At 38.5% G+C, this 22502-nt stretch overlaps 1 protein-coding gene across 1 annotated transcript; it reads left to right on the top strand.

The window, feature by feature from the left end:
- Window positions 1-1119: 1119 nt before the first annotated feature.
- GTSCR1 (Gilles de la Tourette syndrome chromosome region, candidate 1 (non-protein coding)) lies at window positions 1120-19269 on the top strand. The gene is given in 7 exon segments (XM_008564431.1): window positions 1120-1176; window positions 2310-2380; window positions 2382-2552; window positions 10038-10069; window positions 10072-10204; window positions 10826-10831; window positions 19128-19269. Coding segments are annotated over 7 exon segments (612 nt in total).
- The last annotated feature ends 3233 nt before the right edge of the window (window positions 19270-22502 follow it).

The following is a 22502-nucleotide window of genomic DNA, read 5'->3' as shown; positions in this document are numbered from 1 at the left end:
AAAAAGACATCTTTACAGAATATTCCCAAATCCCTTTATTCAAAATGGGTGTAAAGTTAATAGTCACAGCTAAAGAAAGAAACACCACTTTAAATTATTAAGTATGCTGCTGTGGATATTCTGGCTATGGGGAGTGGCCATTATAACAGTTGCAAATAATGAAGAAACATAAAATATAATAGGTATTGATAATGACTATGTGAGAAAATACATCACTGTCACTGTTCACATGAGCCTTCATTCTTAAAAACAGGTAAAGCAAGAGAGCCATAGTATTTCCAAAACCAAACTTTGGCAAGAGAGCCAAAGCTACCTGTTAAAGAGGCTGAAAAAAAGATTGCCAAGTCAGTAACAACCTCCCATGTTCTGCTGTTTTTTAAGATTCTAAATACTCAAAGAATACACTAATAATGTACAGTTTCGATCTTCTAGTTCAGCTAATTTACTTTGTGGAATATGAAATGCTATTGATTACATCATCATGAATAATATATAAAATAAAAATTATTGAGAATGAAGCTTTAAGATAGCCTCAATAATATGCCTGGCTATGATATGCTAAGTCCCACTTTCCGGTCAACATATCTGCAAAAACAAAATCTAAATCGCATGGAAAAACAAGTATTGGAATACAATTCACAGGCGTCTGAGAGAATTTCTCCTAACTATAGAGAAAATAATGCTTCAGTTTTAAACATAATCCATGACCAATGCCCAGCTTGTTCTCAGAAATGTCATCTTCTTAAAAGTTAGTGTAACTCATGTAGTTTGGAAACACAGATGCTACAATCTACAGGAAAACAGTCAGCCACATGCATCTTCTTTGCACCTGGCCATGCTCCATCCTATTAACGACAGTGTGGGTGCTATTTTATGAGGCATTCAAAATTATGTGCCACCCATTCTTCTAAATCTGTTCTATGCCTGCAACAGATAGGAGATAGGAGATAACAGATAGGAGATTGAGACCTGCACATGTGCTCTTCCATTAATCACTGTGATCAAGGACAATACAACATCTTATCTTACTAAAAACTAATGGGCAGGACCCATGTCTTCTTTATGTCGTGCCCTATTTAGTGCCTCATTCATAATAAACACTCAACAAATGCTTTACAAATGAAGGAGATAATTTCCAGAAACCAGTGTGATCAAGGGCGGAGATACCCAGTGCTGGTGAGTGGAGTGTCACTGCAAGAACTGCAGTATGACTCCAATTATTTGGAAAATAAAATAGCCCACTAATAATCAGGGAAGATTGATTCTTAGCCCAGAAGGCTCACATTGGAAAAATGCATTCTAGACATAATTTGGTCCAGACATGTACTCATTAGTGTATAATTCAGTTTCAGATATAAGCGGGGGAGGGGGAAATTTCTTCTGTTACTCAGATACACTGAGCAAAAGGCAAAACCCAGTTCATACTCGCAGTCGTTTGGTCACATGAAATCCCAAGAGGGTAAAGCCCGCTTGCTCTCCTTACCTTCCATTCACTCTTCCAGCTTCAGGGAACTTCATGGGGCAGTTAGACCAGGTACATGACAAACGCTGCTCAGCCCAGGTCTCTCCTGTGAGGGGGAACTGAATATCACCTGTTCACGGGACAGAGTATTTCCATAACCAAACTTTAGATCTTCCCGCACCTCTTCTTCTCCTGGTGTTTCCTGTCTCTGTGAATGCCACCAGCACCCAATATAAGAAGCTCAATCTCGAGACTGAGGACTCATCTAAGACTCCCCCACTGCCCAGGCATTATCAGTTTTACCCATTTTACCTCTTAAATATCTCTCACATCTGCCCATTTTTCTCCATTTCCATTATCACCACAGTAGTCCAAGCTAAGGTCACCTTTCCCCTGTATTAGGCCATCACTTCCCAGCTGATCAACCAACATCCACACTGCGAGCCTTCCTCATGTGATCTGTTCTCCCCTGAACAGCCAGAGCAACCTTTTCAAAACTCAAATCTGACTTCACTACCCCATTCCCATCCCCCCTCCACCCTCCCTAAAACTCTTGGAATCAAAACAAGACTGCTTCCTGTGTCTACACCACCTTCCACGCTTCATCCCAGCTAGTCCACAGTGTGCACCTCTCCTCTTTCTTTCTCCAGCACATTTCCCACTTACTTTTAACCTATCATGCTCCCTCCCCACACCAAGCTTTTGCACATTCTGTGACTCCTGGAACACTTTACCTCCCTCTTCACCTAGCTACTGCTCTGCCTGAGCTCAGGTTCCCTAGAAAACCAGGTCTGAGGCAATGACTAAATGCTGATGCTTTATTTAAGGAAATGCAATCCAATGGCAGGAGGGTGAGGGAGAGAGCAAAAGAGGGAAGGATGAAAAGCAAAGCAAAGTGGTGTATCCTGGCCACAGCTTCAAGGTGGGTCCTTTGGTGGGTGCACCATGTGGCCATGAGGACATCTCAGAGAAGCTGTACAAGCACACAGGACATCATGCTTCACACGGTCCATGGGAGTGAGGATTGGGAATGGATCTGCCCAGCTCTTCCAAGATCTTTTGTTCTCATTGGTCAGAAATCTCTCCCACAGTGAGTTAATTCACTCATTGCTCCAGCTCGTGACTTCCAGCCTCATTATTGGGTGAGCCAGGCCCCAAGCCATGGTGTGTCATTTTATCCAAATCTTGAAGGAATGGGGAAGAAAAAACCTCAGAAAGTCAGCATGCCTAGCTAGTTAGACTGGCTGCAGGAGGAAGCCAGGGGGAGAGCAGGGGCTTCTGAGGCAGCAGCTGCTCTCCCGCGGGCAGCATAGGTCAGCCAAGGCAGCAGCCCAATTAGAGGTTACAGTGGAGCATTAAATCAATGGGGCTGCTCTCCCACGGGCAGCATAGGTCAGCCAAGGCAGCAGCCCAATTAGAGGTTACAGTGGAGCATTAAATCAATGGCAGTATACTCCTGCAATGTGGCTACACCCCTTGCAACCATAATAGTGGTACTTACAACCATTTAGCTGCTCTCCCGCGGGCAGCATAGGTCAGCCAAGGCAGCAGCCCAATTAGAGGTTACAGTGGAGCATTAAATCAATGGAAGTATACTCCTGCAATGTGGCTACACCCCTTGCAACCATAATAGTGGTACTTACAACCATTTTAAGGATACAAACAATTTATTCATAGTGTAATGTGAAGGGAAAATAGTATGTAAAACTGAGTATAAACTATGTTTTAATTATACTCTTTGGTTCTGTTAGAATATTTTTTCCCAAAAGCATGTATCACCTTGATAGTTTTTTTAAATAGGAAAAAAAACCAGTATCTCAAAAAGAGGGGTCAACAGATTCCACAGTGATCTCTCAAGAAAGTGCAAGATATAGAAAGACCAAGAACACCCTGTGACAGCCAGAGGGGAGGGAGGGACATGGTCTACAGTGAAATTAGGAAGTTGTGGCCATTTTCTGAAGAATCTTGTATCTCCAAGGCCTTAGTGTCCCTATCTGTAAATTTCTAATAAGATCTTCATTTGGGTGTAATGACGAGAAAGTGAGGGCATGCATCTGAAAGCTTATTTAGAAAGCCTGATGCTCTTACAACTGCTGCAATGTGGAAAGTTTTCCTTATGTCACTTTCCATCTCGGGCACTTGTCTTTTTCCAATGTATCTTTTCTTCTGGAACTTCTGTCTAACTAACTTTATTTGACATTGCAGTACTAAATAATAGATGTAAAACTTTTCACATCTGCACTGAAAAACATGTTACAAAATAAAGTTGTATGATGCCTCCAGCTATCATCATAACTGAACAGCAGAGGATATTTCAAAATATTTTGCAAAAAGATTGTTATGAAACACCCACATTTCAACAGTGGTTTTCTTCTAGAGTTGGGAAGTTTCCGTGCTTTCCAAATTTTCTACAACCAGCATATTTTTTGTGCATTCCAAGAAGCATCTACTCTTCTAGCATTTTTAATAAAATGATGTATCAATTTAGGATATATTGTTAAAGGGTGACAGGCAGTGCTAACCGTATGAGGCAGGGCTGGCACTCTCAAGAGAGTGGCAAATATATCCAGTCTCCCTAAAAAACAACTGGTGTAACACTTTTACATAATTACACTCATTGGTGAAGTAATATTACACCTCGAAATCTCTCCTAAGGAAAAAATTTTAAATGTGTATAAAATTTTATGCACAAAGAATGTTGATTACTATATCTTATATAATGTTGAAAAACAAGAAAAATTGTAAAATGTCCCCAAACTGTAAATGATTAAATAAGTTAATATATATCCATACTGTGAACATCATAAAGCTATCAGAAACTCAACTTATAAAGAATTTTAACTTTTTATCATGGAAATGTTTAAGTATGTGCAAAGTACAGAGAATAGTATAATAAATTTCCAAATTCCTATCATCTAGCGCTGATGACTACGAACACATTACCAAACTTACTTTACTCCTACTCCATTTACTCCACCCCCCTCAGACACATATCTTAAAGCAAAACCCTAACATCATGTCATTGCATCTGTAAGTTCTTTGGTATGTATGCTTTCCAAGATAAGGACTTGTAGAATATTACCCTTATGAGTAATACCACTATTACACCTAAAAAGTAATAATTCCTTAACAAAATATCTAGTCAAAGTTATAAAGAATTTTCATTTTTCTTCTTTATGACAGAAGAACTTTAATTCTTCCAATGATGTGGGAAACACATATAATGTCAATGGAAAACACCAGATACAAATCTGTATATGGTACATTTCTCAAATACATAAAAACAAATGAGTAAAGAGATTATACATGGGCCTTATTAAATTGCATATCTGTAATTTCAGCTCCTCAAGCCCCCAAGAAAGACCTTGTCTTCTCACATTTCTGGTCTGTCACATTTTCTACCTAGAATCACAACCCTATGAGTGGTATATGCAGGTACGTAAACATGGGTGGGCCATTTAGGGGGTGAACCAGGCCCACCTCCCAGTCTGTGTCTCCCAAGTGGATTTTGCTGTTCTCAAAACCATTGCATGTTTATTTTATGGGGATATACATGCAAATTTGGGGACTTCCAAAATCCTTGTAAAATTTTCTTCCCAAATGTCATGGATGTAGTGCGACAAAACATTTAATAAAGTTTATTTCTTTATATTGGAGAGGTCATGCTTTCTAATTTATTTACTAATTGCTTATTTTTCTTCCATTTGAAAAACCAGGGCCAACATATTATCTGTCACATGAAGTCATTGTGAGAATTAATCAACTACTGCTTGCCAGGCACCTGCCTAGTACCTGGAGCACAGTGAGTCCCTGGAAATGGAGGTCATTACGGTGCCATGGATTAAGTTTGTCTCTGGGGATGATAAAAAATATATGGCACTGGCTTTCCATCTAGGAGGAATAGACTGTAAATTTTATATACTTTTCAATTATAACATAAATCAGACCATTACTTTTTACAGTTATCAAATTATATAATTATAAGCAACATATAAATAACCTGGAATTTTTAACCCAAGCCTATCAGCTCCCTGCCTATATTGTTTTGAGTTCAACCCTCTAAAATCCCCCATTTTCCTCAACTACTTAAAGGCTATTATGTCATTGTTTGACATAATATCCAAGTCGGAAATCTCTGTCATGCTCCATATTTTTAAAACTAAATGAAAGGTGTAAAGAAAATGCGTAATGAGTTTTTAATCTTTTAAAGCCATTATCTAGGTTTCTCCAACATGGACCTAAATGATAGGTATGATGCTTGCTAATAATTATTTTAGGTGAAGATATTCTAGAAATCTATATTTACATATATCTAGCTACAAAATTCTATATTCATGATAATAAAATGAATGGCAACTTAGATTTTGAATTTGAAACTTTTAAAAATCCATAGTCATAGTGGACATAGGAAACCAAGTCTGTGTCCCCACCTTCACTCTACCATATGAGACAGCACTTCCCACAAGCCATCCTTCCCTTAGGGATTTACGACTCAAATAGTGATCGTGTAAGACACTGCCACCTATTAACTACACTATATTTTGATTATGAAGCAAGTAGTGTGACCTGTCAAATACAATTCACAAAATGCTAGTGGCTTGTACAAACGATTTTTAAAAAAATTCTCAAAAAAAAGACCATAGGAATGCCCAACAGGTATATTAAGAAAAGCTCAACATCACTAATCATCAAGGAGCTGTAAATCAAAATCATTATGAGATATCATCTCACCACAGTTAAAATGGCTATTATCAAAAAGACAAAAAATAACAAATGCTGCTAAGGATGTAGGAAAAGGGGAATGCTTACACACTGTTGGTGGAAATGTACATTAGTACAGTCATTATGGAAAATGGTATGGAGGTTCCTCAAAAAAAAAAATACAACTGCCATTTGATCCAGCAAACCCACTACTGGATATATACCCCAAACAATTGAAATCAGTATGTCAAAGAGATATCTGCACACCCATGTTTGTTGCAGCACTATTCACAATAGCCAAAAGATGAAAGCAACCTAAGCATTCATAAATGGCTGCATGAATAGAGAAAATGTGGTGTATTTACACAATGGAATACTATTTACCCATAGAAAATAATGGAATCCCGTCATTGGCAGCAACATGGATGAGGCTGGAGGACATTACATTAAGTGAAATAAGCCAGATATACAAAGACAAATATTATGTGATCTCACTCATATGTGGAATCTAAAAAAGTTGTTCTCATAGAAGTAGAGAGTAGAATAGTGGTTACCAGAGACTGGGAAGGGTGGGGTAGGAGGACGGGGAGAGGGTGGTCAAAGGGTAAAAGTTATTGTTGGATAGGAGGAACAAGTTTTAGTGTTCCATTGCACAGCAGGGTGGCTATTGTTAACAATAATATATCGTACATTTCAAAATAGCTAGAAGAGAGGATTTTAAAAGTTCTCACCACAAAGAAATGATAAATATCTGAGGTAAAAGATATGATAATTACCCTTATTTGATCATTACACATTGTATACATGTATCGAAACATTACACTGTTCCCATAAATATGTACAATTATTATGTGTTAATAAAAAAAAGTGCAAATTAACTATATTCTTAACAATGCTTGTAAAGAGGAAAAAGACTCTACTAGCCTGCTGTCTTTAGAAAGCATATGTGCCATAAATGATTTAATAAGAAACAGCTCCAAAGAGGTAAGATTCTCACAATGACTCTCGACAGATGCTGTGCACATATGCATGAATGTGGGGTGTGTGTGTGTGTTTGCATGTGTGTTGTAGCAGGAGAGGGAAAAGGGTATTTAGCATAACAATCTGAAGAGATTTCAAAATTTGCATTCATTTATTCAATAAGGGCTTTATTCCACAAATATTTATCAAGTGTCTTTTAGGTTCCAGGCACCTTTTGGTATATGCAACACCCCTATCTGTTAATATAACCCCTCTAACATTCCTGGATGTGTTAGCTATTTATCTTTGTATGTGAGGGATAGTATGTGCTGTGTTTAATCTGTTTATCTCTAGAAATTCTCCATTATCTTCAACTAATTAAAGGATTTTCCACACAATAGCCAAGGAGGCAATCCCAAGTATTTTCAAACTAAAAGACAAGACAAGAACAAAGTGTGACACCAAAACATTGAGAAACTTCCCCAAGATTACAGTTAGCCATTAGCAGAAGTAAAATTTGAACTTGAGCGATCTGGCTCCAGAAAGCAGATGAGAAGTCATGCTCTGGGCAGGAAGGCAACCCTAGGAGAGAGAGAAAAAGGAAGTTATCGAGGTGAGCCAAGCTTGGCCCATTCCCCCTTCTCACACTCAAAGAAGAGACATGAGTAGGTGGGTGGAGGGAGAAAGCTGTGTTATCCACACATGAGTCCATCTACAGGGAAATGCGAGACAGAGTTTTAAGATTCCCCTTAACAGCAATACTTGTTCTCATGGGAAGAAACTGTCCAGATGTGCACTAGGGCAACACAAGAAGCAAGGAAGGCTCAGTGTTGTGGATTCTTCTTGAAAGAAGCAATGAATAATTTTTCTAGCATCCCTGCTTAATCATGCCTGATTATGCCAACATTACTTGATACTTAAGAGAGAAAGTTTTAGATAACCCAAATTAACACTTAGCCTGGCATTTCTGAGGAAGAGAACTCAGTGTTATTCCTCTCCTAACTCCTTCCCCGTTGTATCTGGTGTATATATAATTTCTCCCTCTTTAACCTCATGCCAAATACAGCAAAGCACTTTAACTCTCTCCTTTAGGACTCCAATATTCACATCTAGGTCATCCTTCCTTCTCTCAAGGCTGCTTTTAAAATCTGTGTATGTGCGCGTGTGTGTGTGTGTGTGTGCGTGTGTGCATGCGCGCGCGTGTGTGTGTGTGTGTGTGTTCTATTCTGCAATGTACATTACTTCCTTCTTGTTTTACTATTTTCACATCTAGGTCATCCTTCCTTCTCTCAAGGCTGCTTTTAAAATCTGTGTATGTGCGCGTGTGTGTGTGTGTGTGTGTGTGTTCTATTCTGCAATGTACATTACTTCCTTCTTGTTTTACTATTCCTAATTTCTTCTTCAATTATTTTCAACATCCCACACATTACATTTCACACTTCAAGTTGTTTTCTTCCCTTAAAAAAACACACAAGTCCATTCAGGGATTCAAAGGAAACTGAAATCTTTCACAAAGGAGAAAAATAATAAAATAATAATCATGACACATAAAAAACTATGGAGATATTCATTGGTCTTGCATATATCCTCCATGGAAATTAGTTCAAGAATTCTGGAGTTGGTTTCTCATCAATTACTTTCAGGCTAATCATGAAGTCTGAAAAAAGAGAAGAAAAATCAAATAAATAAATAAACCTGCTGTCTACCCACTAAAGAAATGCTCAGAGTGTCCACACCTCAAAAACTCAGTACCATTAAAGTAATCTCCATAAGATGCACTAAATGGATGACTTAAATTATATAACAATAAAGAGGAAGTATATGAAAAAATTTTTGCAGACTCTTTTTCCCCACATTCCAGGGCTAAACTGAGCCTCTGTCTAAACCCCATTGATTTGCTCCTCCCTTAAGACTAACTGCAATGGCACAGCATGAATCCAGCATGGTGCAGGGAATGACAGACAGAAATCACTGCTTCTGAAAGTGTTCGGGTGCATAAGGACAGGCTGCAGGTGGTGCAGTAAAATTTCAGAAAGCACCAGAGTGTGATGCACCCTGATTCAACCATCCCATCTAACTAAAGAAAACGGGATCCTGGCAAAGCATTGATGGATTGCTTTCTATGCTCTTATTTCACCAATGGCCTGTGGGCATATGCAAATGATTTTTTAACCTCAGTCAGAATCACAGGCACACACAACACACACGGCACTTAATAATTGCCAATCAAGCTTCTCTAAATAATAAAAAATAAATAAAAATGAGTCAAAAACAAAGAGGATCAAGGAAAATAAACATGTTATTATAATTAGGCAATGCTCACTTTAATAATTCCATTTAGAAATTTCCTATAAACCAAAAGTAGGCTAAATCCCAAGGTGAGATCCACATTTCCCCCAAATTGATGATGTGCAGGTGTAGCTGCAGCTGGGGACAGAGCATTCTGCTGAGGCAGCCAGTCCCTCAGGGGCTACACCACACTCGGTGCCAGGTACTCCTCCACACCATTCCAACCAGAAAAATCACACAGCCTCTTTTCAGAGAAAATATGAGCCAAACAATTAAACTTAGAGGACAGTGATCTCCCTTCATTTCGTTGTAATTTGAACATAATGATCAAAGTGTCTAATAGATGAAACCCTTCATGTTTATATCCCTATTTTATCACCATTGATTTTACTGTTATCATTAGGCTCAGGCTTGCAGGACTGTACCACAGCATATAAAAAAGCATAAGAATCAATCCATATCTCCTCTAAAATTAAAAAAAAAATTGCAATTAAATAAATTTATCAACACAAATATTGCCTCTTGTAAGTTAAGCTCACAAAATAAATTAAGCTGGAAGTATTGTCAGTTAGAACTATATTAATACAACTCAGGTCACAGTCCCCATTTTACTGTGTTCATTCAGGACAACCCATCAACATGGAGCTCTGCAAGTAAGAGAGGGAGGGAAAGGAGAGAGAAGAGAGAAATCCTTCGAGTGGCTTCCGTGGCAGAAGGGGAGGAATCACTACTTGCCATCTGCTTGCAAGTGTTTTTGTTCCTCTTGTTTATTGCTCTTATTTATTTACATATGTGTGTGCATGTATGTACTGAGTATACTAGAATTTAATTTTCTGTATATAGCCAACTACATCCCACAAAGGATTTGAAGAGGATGCTATTGGAATTAAAGGAATATACATAAGTCTCTTGTACAAACGCAGAAAAGGTCGCTAGTTGCAGAAATCGCAAAAAGTGTGGTCACCAATGGACAGACAGTGAGAATCATAGTAGCTCAGAGAGGAATACTTACTTCTAGCCACAGTGGTCCGGAAAGCTTAACAGAGAGAAGACATCTGAGAGGGCCCTGCGGTGATGATAGGAGAGATGAAGAAAGGGGTGGAAAGAAGATAAAAGACAAATATTTGGAAGTTGGGGGAAAAAAGGCACGTGATGCAAATAATTCAGTGTGGTCGCTGTTCTCTTTACTGCTCTAATATTACTGCCACTGCTATTACCACTATCATGGACATTGGGGAACTGTACTGGAACACATTCAATGCAAAACTTAAAGCAAACAATTAAAAAGTTAGTGTGACTGAAGAAAATGGTGTATGAAAAATAGTATTAATAGAAAACAAGACTAGAAATAAAAATACAATCCAAATTGTGGAGGCTTGGAAATCCAAAATAGTAATGTGCTTAGATTTTAAGCTGTAGGTAACAGGAGTCATCAAAAGGTTCTATCATGTGACTAATGTAATCAAAGAGATGCTTCCAGAAAGTATTAAATTGGTGGTGATGTTAGGAGGAGTGAGGGAGGGGACAGGAAGCAGTCTCAATCCAATAAGTGAGGTGTGTTCATTCTAATGCAAGATGAGTAAAACTTTTCTGGAACTCTCTACTTCAGTTTTGAAAACGACAAATGGATGTTGACAAATTGAAGCATAAAAGAAAGGATGGGGCATCTGGGTCAGAAACGTGTCTGTGGTGTTTCTTTTAATCAAACAGTTCAGAGGCAGAGCCCTGATCAATAATTAAATGTTTGTTCTCAGCACATTCCATTGTGTCATTCCAGGATGTTTAGAAAGCAGAAAAGATGAGTGTAGGTCACTTGATTTCAATTAGAAGAATTTTTCGATCAATAAAGTACACAAGGAATTCCTCCTAAAATATAGCAGAGTAGCTGGAGCCAGTGCTGCACGTGCAGCTGAGCCCAGCGAGGGACACGGCATGGCGGCGCATGCAGGCAGGTGCTTGGGCCTGCACGCTTCTGCAGGTCAGGAATCCAAACCCACACACCTTGGAAGGAGGTGCGTAATTTATTCTAAGATGTCAAAGGTGGCATGGCCAACATTTCTTCCTCGTGGCTCTGGCCCAGATGGCACAACCACACATGGGCAGAGTCAAGATTTCTGCTGAGGTTGGTCAGACCAGAAAACACTTTTTTATTCTTCAAAGAGCCTTATGCTTACCCAGCTTTGCCTAATATCTCCCATTCTCCAAAAGTGAGCCACCAACACTCCTACTCATGTCCCAGCAATGGTGACATCCCCTCATCCATCGATAATATTCCTTCAGGTATTAGAAAGAGAACAATCTATTTATTTTTCATTAATTATGAAAAATGATTGATTGGTTATTTATGCCATCATCTCATTACATGAAGGACTTGAGCCACCTTTCAGAGGTATGTATAGGAAAACAGGATAATAAATAAATAAGTTGGGAATTTAAAGAAAAGAAAAACAAAGGCAAGAAAATAAGATGACAGGAATAAGAGTCATAAAAAGATGTGTGCTATAATATCAGAGTACGTGTTAAAAATCCAGGACCCTTTAGAGTGTAGGGCTCATTAGAAGAGACTGGCTATTAAAGCCATAGAAACAAGAGAAAATGTGATGTTGGTTGATACATCTATGAACCTGTCTTCACTGTGGGTCACTGGAAGAACAGAACTGAAAGTAAAACATAATCCAGTAAAATGCCTAGAATAAAAAGAGGGCATTAGTTAAAATAAATGAGAAAAATAAGGCAGAGCCTGCCATCCTGGTTTTTGAGAAAAAGAAACTGTAAAGTTCTGTCTTCTCATGAAGCCAGAGAGCCCAGCAGGAGAAGCCCCACCACCGTTCACAGGCGAGTGGGAAGAAGTGGAATTTGGATTTTTAACAAGAAGTCTGTGGCTACCTTGCCCAGTCCACAAGTGGGAAAATTTATGTTTAAAATTTTGCAAATTTCACCCTAAGCCTCTCTGTAACCAAAATGAAGTAAAGAGGAAAATCATGGAATTGCAACAGCATTCCTCAAACTGTTATCTGCTTAATGCTGTTCTGCTGAATCTTGATTGAAAGGACACCCCCCAACACACACACACACAGTGTAAGAAATATTGGCAAATGCAGGATTAAAATAAAACTGATGTTTGTTTCTTCTCAGCTGCAGAAATACACACAGCCATCAACGTGCTGATGAACATACAAAAAGACCAATACCATAGAAGGCACAGAAAGCTTTTTTCATGCACCACTTACTGGCCTTGCTTAGAAAGGGGTCCTGCAGAGCATAGTATGGGAAACAATGACTTACGAGAATAACAATAGTCAAAAGGGAAAAAAAATTAGAAAAATTTTAGTTTTTCTCAAGTATCAAGAAGGAAGAAGTGTTTATGCTGTGAGTGGAACATGGCATCCACGACACCAGCCTATAACAAGTGTCCTCATAGCATCTCTCTGACAATATCCCTTGATGCAGGCATGTGCTTAAAACCAAGGAAAAACAGTAAACGTAGTTTTTAAAAAAGGCCAAAGCTGTTGTCTGATTATCTAAATATGTGGTTCTTTAAAAAAAAAGTAAATATGTGGTTCTTTGGTGGAATAACTTGATCCAAGAGTAAGATTTAGAACAGTAAGAAGAATAGATTATTGCATATTCTTAAGTAATCTTGGAGAACTGTTCTAGATTAATGTCTGGGTTGAGTTTCTATAGCTAAGCTAGAGTTAAAGCACATTGAAAAGAACTTGCAGATAATCTATACTGTCAATTAAGTACAGATGGATTTACTTTGTGCATGAAGAAAGGAAAAGACTAGTATTTAAATCCTCTAATAAATGTGAAGGATTTTTGCTTGAATGGAAAGCTCTGAAATTTATACATGGAGGCAGATAAAGAGAAGGTTAGCAGAAAGAGTCAAGCTTTCTCAGCAAACAGTGCCACATCTCCTCAAACAAAAGGTCTCAAAGTTCTGCACTATAGAGCTTATAAATAAGTATTTTATCCTGGAAAATGTTTAAAGCAGGTGTTGCAAATTACCCATTTAAACCATTTAAAAGTTTTTCAGTATTGCACCCAAGGGACATCTAACTTTATTGAAGGTAACTTCTTGGTGTACCTCCAAGGTAAATTGGATAAAATATATAATCCCAAGTAACTAAATGAGTTAACCTGTGATAAAGAATTTTAGCTATAAGCCAATTATATTTGGAGAATGTCTGCCAAAAAATAATGATTAGGTTTTCAGAAGAATGATCTTAAGCCATTTGTACTAATGCAACTTTGAGAGGAGGACCACACACCTCTTGAGGCACCTCCAGTTTTTGACAGTAATGTCTCACCAGCACTGAGAATCTCCCTTTTTATTCTCATACCAATAAAGTATCCAGCATCCACAGCAGTGTCATGTTGTCGAGAAATAAGATAAAAGAAGGGAGTCCAAATATGGTCTGTTTGACTTCTTTTAAAGTTGTTCTTATCAAAGAGAGTATTCTTCCTCAGCTAAACACTTGTAGGGGTTTCTATAGGAGCCCAAATAGCAGAACAGGACCCAGAGCAGTATCTAGAGCAAGTTCTTATAGCCAAGCTCATTTGCCCCCTGATCACAGCAAAGGATGGGGCAGGCTACAATGACTTGCCATCTACAAAGAACAGTCCTATCTGTCGTATATTAGCCTCACACTTCATGCACTGACTAGAGTAGGCACTGGTGTCCCCACCTAACAGGGAGCCCAAAATAAGGTGATGTCAACAGCCAGAACCTCCATCTACATGGACTCCCACCTATCTTTGCCAGAGCTTATCAAAAACTATGTCGCTGCGTCCAACATCATGTGAGGGGGAAAGCATTTGCTTCTTCTGAGTGAACCAGACCAGTTCTCCCATTCTGTGGTGACTGTCAGAGTCTTTTGGTCTCATTCTCTGATTCAGGGCCCCTGTTACTATTATAGCAGGAATAAAAAGGTGACCCAAAAAAACCCCCCCAAATTTATTTATTTATTTTTTTTTACAAAATAACAACAAACCTCTGTAGCCAAAGTCAGCGGACAATGATATTGGCATTCAGAAATGATTTTTGCAAGTTGATACTCTGAATATGTCGTGAGGCTTTTCTTGAGTAAGGTCCACATACTGGTCTCTGGCCAGCATGCTTTGAATCATTGTATTGAGGTCTAGATTCCAATCTTCCAGCACGTCTCTATAAAAACACCCTGTCCACCAGCGCTCTGGGATTCTCTGAGCTTCTGAGGCAAGTGAAAAGGAGACACTTGTACAGAGTCTCTCTGGGGAATGAATTGCCACCCCTAACATGCTGTCTTCCTTATCAGTCATCAGTGCATTCTGTAGGAAATAAGCCAATCAAATAATAAATTCACGCATGTTGAGCTTCTGTTAAAGTCAAAGGACTCTGCCAAGGGAGGTGAAACAGAAGTATGAGCCATTTTCTCCAGACTCCACAAGCTAAAAGGTGAAGTTGAGGTAATGAAATACATATTTATCAGGTACATAAACGTGTAGGTTTTAGATTCAGCCTTGGGCTCAAATCCAGACTCCATCACCTATTGCTTTTGGTCATTTTGAATAACCTTAAAGTATGTAAACTGTTTAGCAGAGTGTCGGGCCCAAAGTAATTCCTTAACAATTTGTAATTATTATTTATTTATAATATATCCAGAAAGTGAGTGACAGAACTTTAATGATCATTGTTGGCCTAATATACATCAGTAACTCTTCTACACACTATAAGAAGGTTCTTCAAAAAGTTCATGAAAAGCTTCGTATTATTTTTCAGTTCTATTTTTGCACAAACATTTTGAAGTATGCTTGTATATATATTTACATACACACACAAACATATACGTGTATATATGTATATAAACAATATTGATATATCAGTTAATTCGTTACTCCCCTGAAGTAGCATTAACTCCATTTTGCTCAGAGGAGTTCACTGATTTGAAAGTTCCTGTGACTGTAAATAGCAGGACTAGATTCAAACACTGACTCTATCTGACCTCAAAGCTTGTGTTCTTACCACTTCAGAACACTGTGGACTACAGTCTGGAGCCACACGGTCCAATATGATAGCCACCAGCTAATTTGGCTATTTAAATTTAAATGCCAATTAGTTCAATTAAATTAAAAATCTAGTTTCTCAGTTGCACTAGCCACACTTCAAGGGCTCAAAGGCCACATGTGTCTTGTGGCCACGGTAATGGGCAGTGGAGACACAGAACATTTCCATCAGCTCAGAAAGTTCTACTGGGCAGCACCAGTCTAGATAAAAGGACCAACAGAGTAAACAATTCTTTACAGGCCAGGAAAACAACAGTATTTATTAAGTTAAAGCAATGATGAAAGGAAGGTAAGTGACCATTCCACAGTCCTGAGTGAAGCTGCCACAGTCATTCTGAGCAGAACTGAGTAAAACACTCATGCCTTCACCTTTAGGTCTATATTATGCAGGAGTTGGAAAGCAACTGAATTCCTAGAAGTAGCTGTTATCTGGCTAATTAACACGCTCTCACCAACTCAGAGAAGAATTCTTTTAATTGTGTTTGTCTCCATTTCTTTGGTAAACTGCTACCAGTAAAATAAAATTGCATGAAACACAGAGTCAAACCAAAGCATTTGACTAGTGGATGCATGCCAGTATCAACCTCTCTTTAAGTCCATTTAGGCTGTTAACTCTTCTTTTTCTTTGGTGCTTCCTTTGATGCTTGTTTGTGATTTTTCTGCTTAAGACAATAGTAGAAGTGAAAAAGCATTTGAATTAACCTCCTTTTAAAAGCTTAGTTTAACCAACTTTATTTTTTAAAGTACTTGCAAAATAGGACCTTTGTTCCATTTTCATTTATTAATTTAATCAATGAGTATTGCCTATCGCACACTCTGTGCCTGGTGCTGGGTTGGATGCCATGTATGCAAAAGTGACCCAAAATACAAAGTCCCCAATGTCGCAGCATTTAGTTTCCAGTCTTCTCTTTTCACAGAATAAGTAAATTTTACTACAAAAGATGAAATTAATGTATACAAAATAATTTGACTGACATAATTCAGCAAATAACAACACATCCCAAGTAAAACAAATTAATCACCGCTGGACCATAAATTTCTCATTTATATTCTCTCTTTCCTTTGTGTTATTGTTCCTCTGTCTTACACTAAAAGCCCTGTAAATATCATACTTATTCTCAGGGAAACTTTAGATGCAAATCCTTAATTATTTTTTTCTCAAAAATGGGAAGAAAAGAGTACAAAAGAGCCAACTGTTTTTCCAAACTTATATTCTAAGTGGAGATCCTAGAAATAGGAATAGTGCCTGTCAAAGAAAACCAGGGCTAGAGAGCAGTGAAAGCATTGAAAGCAAATGGACAAGTGGAAATTTATAGCCGAGGAGCAGGGTGGGAGTCAGTGGATGGAAAATTACTAAGAGGAAATATCAGGGGTAAAGGGAATTCTGCCTAAACCAACTTGACAGGATCCTTGCTAAAGGTAGGCCACAGTGATCAGATACCAAGGGTAGAAGGATGAGGAATTTGATCTAAAAAATCACATTCAGATCTTTGAAAGTCTGCTTTCTAGGTCACTGCATTTAAATTATGAGTGCAGGAGAGATTGGCAGTGTGGCATGCCAAAGCTGGGTGTAGGCTAAATGCTGGACATAGCCCTAGTCCCCACTCCCTGTGCAGACCAGAGTACCCCTCACCCTGGGAGAATACCCCTGGCCAAGGTAGTTACCCAAGGAAAGGCACATCCCCTTTAAGAGCACACAGAAGGCTGGAGGGATGAGGGACCCTAAGTAAATGAACTAGCACTCTGGAACCAGGAGAGTAGTGAGTAGATTAACTTATCTGCTCAGCCGGATCTCCCATGAGCTCTGAGTTATGTGAGCTGGGTGAGGGTCTGCACGTAAGCCTGAAAATGATTTACATCCCTACTCTAATCTGTTCACTATATAACTGTTGTATGTACTCCGTGGCAGCGCAGATATCTGACTGACTGGCAACCGTCAGCACTTCTCGTAAGTCTAACAAACCAATGTCTCTACCGTTGGACCCCTGGCTGAGTTCTTTAGAAGAGGCACACACCACGCAAGTGCCCTCACAGATTTGGGTCTCCCACGTTACACTGGGCTAGTAGCTACGAAGTCTACAGATAAGCATTCTTTCCTTTTATTCAATTTTGTTAATAATTCTTAAAAAGGTGAGCCTACAATTGCCAATGTTATAGAACATTGTTTCATGGTCTGTGAAGCCATTTGCCTACCTTCAATGTCTTCCTGTCTCATGTCTCATGGCCTGAGATGAGTGACTGTGAGCAATGATCATTTTGACTGGGTTCTGAAAAAACTATTATTTCTAAATGCAACCTAATGGAAAATTCTACTAGAAAAGAAGATCACAAGTCACCCTAAAACAGGAAAATAATATTAAAAGGATAGAGATGGGACAATGTCAGTAATTTCATTTTTATGTGATACTTGTCTTTATAGCATGAAGAAGCATACTGTCTTAGTACTGTCCTAAAAATTTAGAGAAATAAAAAGAACACATGCTAAGCAAGAACTAACCCCATTAAGAACATTCAGAACAGGAGCTGCTAATCCTAATAACATCTGTTCTTTTCGAGGTCCACATTATCTTGACTTTGGCTAGAAGAAGTAAGAAAATAAGAAGAAAGAGACTACTCATTTAAATATGAAATAAAATGATGCAGCCATCACACATTTCTTCCTCTCTGGGACCTCACACGATCACTTCAAATGCAGCCATCAGAAAAGGGGAACATTTTTGTGTAGGAAGAAGATTAATTTGTAAAGAAAGATCACTATGTGGTTTGCAAAAGATAGGCTTTACAGTAGTTTTTCTATTTGAAAATACTAAAGTTATGTTGCATTGGACATAATTGTCAAGGCAGCTAAAAGAGACCCACTAGATATCTCTTAATGGGTCTAACTTTGCCTCCATTTTTCTCTTCTTAAATATGAAGCTTAAATTTATTCTTTTTCTTTAAAAACTCTTGGTCCTACATCAATGGTTTTTAGACACTACTTTGCCTCCTTAATCTCAAATTCACCAAACTTTAAATTGATTTTTTAAACTTTTTTCCATCAAGTAAATGAGTTTTTGAACTCTTTCTTATTCTGGCCAATTACCTATTTTTGTTCCCAAATGGTTCCGATTGAGTAGCCCTTCTTACTTGTCTAAGCGTTCTGATGTCATCAATTTCCAGTATTATTTTCTAACACTTGACATACAACGTATATTCCATCCCACAGAGTTCACAGTTCATTTTAAGAGATTAGTCATATATATACACACAGCATGGTAAATAACAATACAAACCAGTAAACTGCACATTCACCAAAGACTTTCTAAGGATCGTGCTTACCATATAACTGAGGTAATCAAGGAAGTCTTCTTTAAAAAGACAACACTTAGCTGGGTTTTTAAATAAAAGGAAGGCTAGAGAGGAAAGAAATTCTATACAAAATAAAAGAGAAATGTTAACTGTGAGGGCCAGAGCAGAAATGGCATGCATGCAGTTTATTTTCAAAGACCATGAGTAAGCCAGTTTGGCTACAGGGAAAGGTTTTCTAATCCTTCTTAATCACTGAGTTTTACTGACCCTTTTTCTAGAATGATCAGGACTGGGCATCACTTTCCTCCAGTGATGTAAGTAAACTTACTTTAGGGAATTTATTAGCTGTCCATTGTTTCTAAACAGTATTTTTATACTTCAGAATCTTCAAAATCCAGGTGAGAAGCACAGTGAAGACCTCACCCACTGCAGGTTTTGCCCCAACCACGGGTACCAGCAAGGAGAAACAAATCAGGATAGAGAAACATCACTACATCTCTACTGCAGGTGGTACTGTGGACTAGTCAACAGAAATAACTACTTTATACAGTGTCCTACAGTGCTTTACAGCTGCTTCATACACTTGTTTCATTCTGACAATGATCAACATTTAAGTGACATATTTAGACCTAAGTAAGGCACAAAACAATATCTCTACTTTACTAATAAAAAAACCTGAGCTTAAGTGATATATCTTTGGTCACCCTGCTGTAAAAGGCAGAGACAAGATTTTTAAAGTTGGCCTGTGGACACCACAAGTGCTGGGACACTAATTTCACCATCACCAGTAAAACCCTAGACCTGTTTAGCACTAGTCCATGAAGTCAAAAGAGTTATTTTCTGTGGGTCCTTCCCTAACTGATATGACCCATGGCCCTAATGCAGAGCTGAGTTAGTCATCCTAACCTATAGCACAGCTGATTAAGTAAAAATATTACAATACCATGCTTGACTGTGACATGCTTCATACTGTCTCTATGTCCTTCTCCCTGGCCAATTACACAGCACATCCGTTCCATTATTCACAAGAGGCTGGATCCCCATAAATCTGCACCATTGCAGGGAAATCCAAGTCTCCCTGACTTATAGTCAAGAAGGAATTTTTATAAATACCTGAAGATGTACATGTAAGCATATTTCTCCCTAGTAACCTGTTCAATTATGATCTTGTACACATACAAAAGCTTCATTTTGCTGCCTATTTCTTCCCTTAGCTGTTCAGTATGCTCTATTTCACAGAAGTAATGCTTAGGAAACCACTCAAATAGTTGCTACTTTGTAGAATGATTAAACAATCCCCGGTTTCTGGAAGATTTACTCGGCATTCATTAGATCTTCTTTTATCTGTGTTTTACCTTGTGGTCCACACAGCAAGGTCAACGCAGATGTACATGTAAGCATATTTCTCCCTAGTAACCTGTTCAATTATGATCTTGCACACATACAAAAGCTTCATTTTGCTGCCTGTTTCTTCCCTTAGCTGTTCAGTATGCTCTATTTCACTGAAGTAATGCTTAGGAAACCACTCAAATAGTTGCTACTTTGTAGAATGATTAAACAATCTCGGGTTTCTGGAAGATTTACTCAGCATTCATTAGATCTTCTTTTATCTGTGTTTTACCTTGTGGTCCACACAGCAAGGTCAACGCTCCACACAAAGTTGGGGGATGAATCACACCTGTCTGAGCTCTGTTGCCACCCACTCGGTCATGTCTACAGAGTGCCTGCAAGAAACTCAATAGCCGAAGAAAGCCAGGATGGTTTTTCCCCTTCAAAAATCTAAACCGTAATTTAACGGTGAGAAAGAAAAAGAGAATGGTGGAGTCCTAATTAAAGGTTGAAAGGCTTCTTAACTTCCTTAAAGACGAATAGCATAGCAGAGCCTGATATTCAAAGAGGATAATTTAACGGTGAGAAAGTAAAAGAGAATGGTGAAGTCCTAATTAAAGTTTGAAAGGCTTCTTAACTTCCTTAAAGACGAATAGCATAGCAGAGCCTGATATTCAAAGAGGATCATTAATTTTCTTTAATTTTAAACAAAATCTCAAAGTATATTTTATTCATATTCAGAAAAGGATAAATGGAAGATCAAAAAGCAATAATGCAGATCTCACCAGTGCCCAGCCCCTGAGGGTACCACTGCACTGCATTTTTCATGTTAGCCGACCTTTTCCTTTTAGTATTCATAAAAATTTAGCAAATAACCGCATTGAATTGATTTCAGGGACATGTATCCTTTGCTTCCTGCCTGAAACGTAAAGCTTGAGCATGCTTATCTGACACGGGAATGCCCTTTCATTCCATCTTTAGCAAGAACAACTGCACAGACCGGGTAAATGAGCGACCTGATGAAATCTCCCATCCCATAGTCAGCACTCGCCTGCTATTCATCTTCCTCTATCTACACCAGGCTCTTGGTCTTCAAAGCAAGCTCTGGGGCTAGGGAGGAAAATTCAGGCACAACGAACAGAAATCACTTCATTTGTGAGCCAAGAGGATATTTAACGTACTGAAAAATGAAAAGTTAATGCAATGTACTATTCAGTCTCAGTAAATCACCTGTAAGTTGAACATCTTAAAGGTCCTATCAGACACCATGCCTGGCGTTTTTATGCCTTGTTTATCCTTGTATCACTCATGGGTTTCATGACACTTTGTTGACTGAGAAGAAGCATACATAAAAAAGCAAGATTGAATCACAGCTATTTATTTTCACTTTATAAGACAGACAACTAAGAGATAACTTCTTCAAAGGAAGGCAAAAAACAATCAAATGTCACAGGCTCAAGATAAGCCAGCTGGCACTATCAACCACACCAGGCAGGCTATCAATTTATAACTCAGTTGTCGTAATGTTATCATTAGAATGTTCGACTTCCTGAAGCAAACATTTACAATTTTGCCAGTAATAGGAGCCAAAATGCTGTTGTATAGAAATTAGGGGTTGCAGAAAGATAAAAGGTTAAGCCACCCATCTTACATGAACTCCCCATTTGTCCACAAAGGGCTTCACAATGGGGTAGCCACCTGCAAATAAATGTGATGCACTGTGATTGGAGGAAGAGCATCAGATTTAGTTTACTGCCATGGCCAAGAGGCCTGGGATTCTTTTGGCTATAGTCATTCTTTTAACTTATGGTATAATTCCCTATATTGCCTTTTTTTAAATGAATATATGTGTGTGACTTGGTATCATCCATGCTAGACCATGTTAAAAGGTATCAACTTGCTACACTCAGCAAAGCAGGAACTGAACAGGTCAGGGTTTACAGGAGACAGCTTGTCTGTAAGTTTTCAGAGCTCAGGATGCTATGCTAAAGTGGAGAGCCCCAGTGCAGTGCTACTATCGGGGTCTTGTGCAGCCAAAATGGATCAGGGGAATATATAGTTCCTGGAGAAAGGAGACACTGAAAGTAGATAATTTTTAAAAATAGAAAGGCTCTCATTCCTGGCCTACTTTTGAATTTTGTTCCACCCTATGATAATCATAAAATTCAAATTGCCACTGATGAACTGCAAGATTAAGAAAGAACTACCATACACAGTGAAAAGATTAACCCCAGGTGGGAAATAAGGAGACCAAAAGAAAACAGCATGTCAGAAAGTTTGAAAAGGAAATTCAGGAAATTCAATATTCACTGNGATGTACATGTAAGCATATTTCTCCCTAGTAACCTGTTCAATTATGATCTTGTACACATACAAAAGCTTCATTTTGCTGCCTATTTCTTCCCTTAGCTGTTCAGTATGCTCTATT

Source organism: Galeopterus variegatus, unplaced genomic scaffold (assembly GCF_000696425.1).
Source record: "Galeopterus variegatus unplaced genomic scaffold, G_variegatus-3.0.2 Scaffold186, whole genome shotgun sequence".
NCBI lineage: Eukaryota > Metazoa > Chordata > Mammalia > Dermoptera > Cynocephalidae > Galeopterus > Galeopterus variegatus.
The sequence above is the reverse complement of the archived record's forward strand: the minus strand, read 5'-3'. Positions and strand labels throughout refer to the sequence as shown.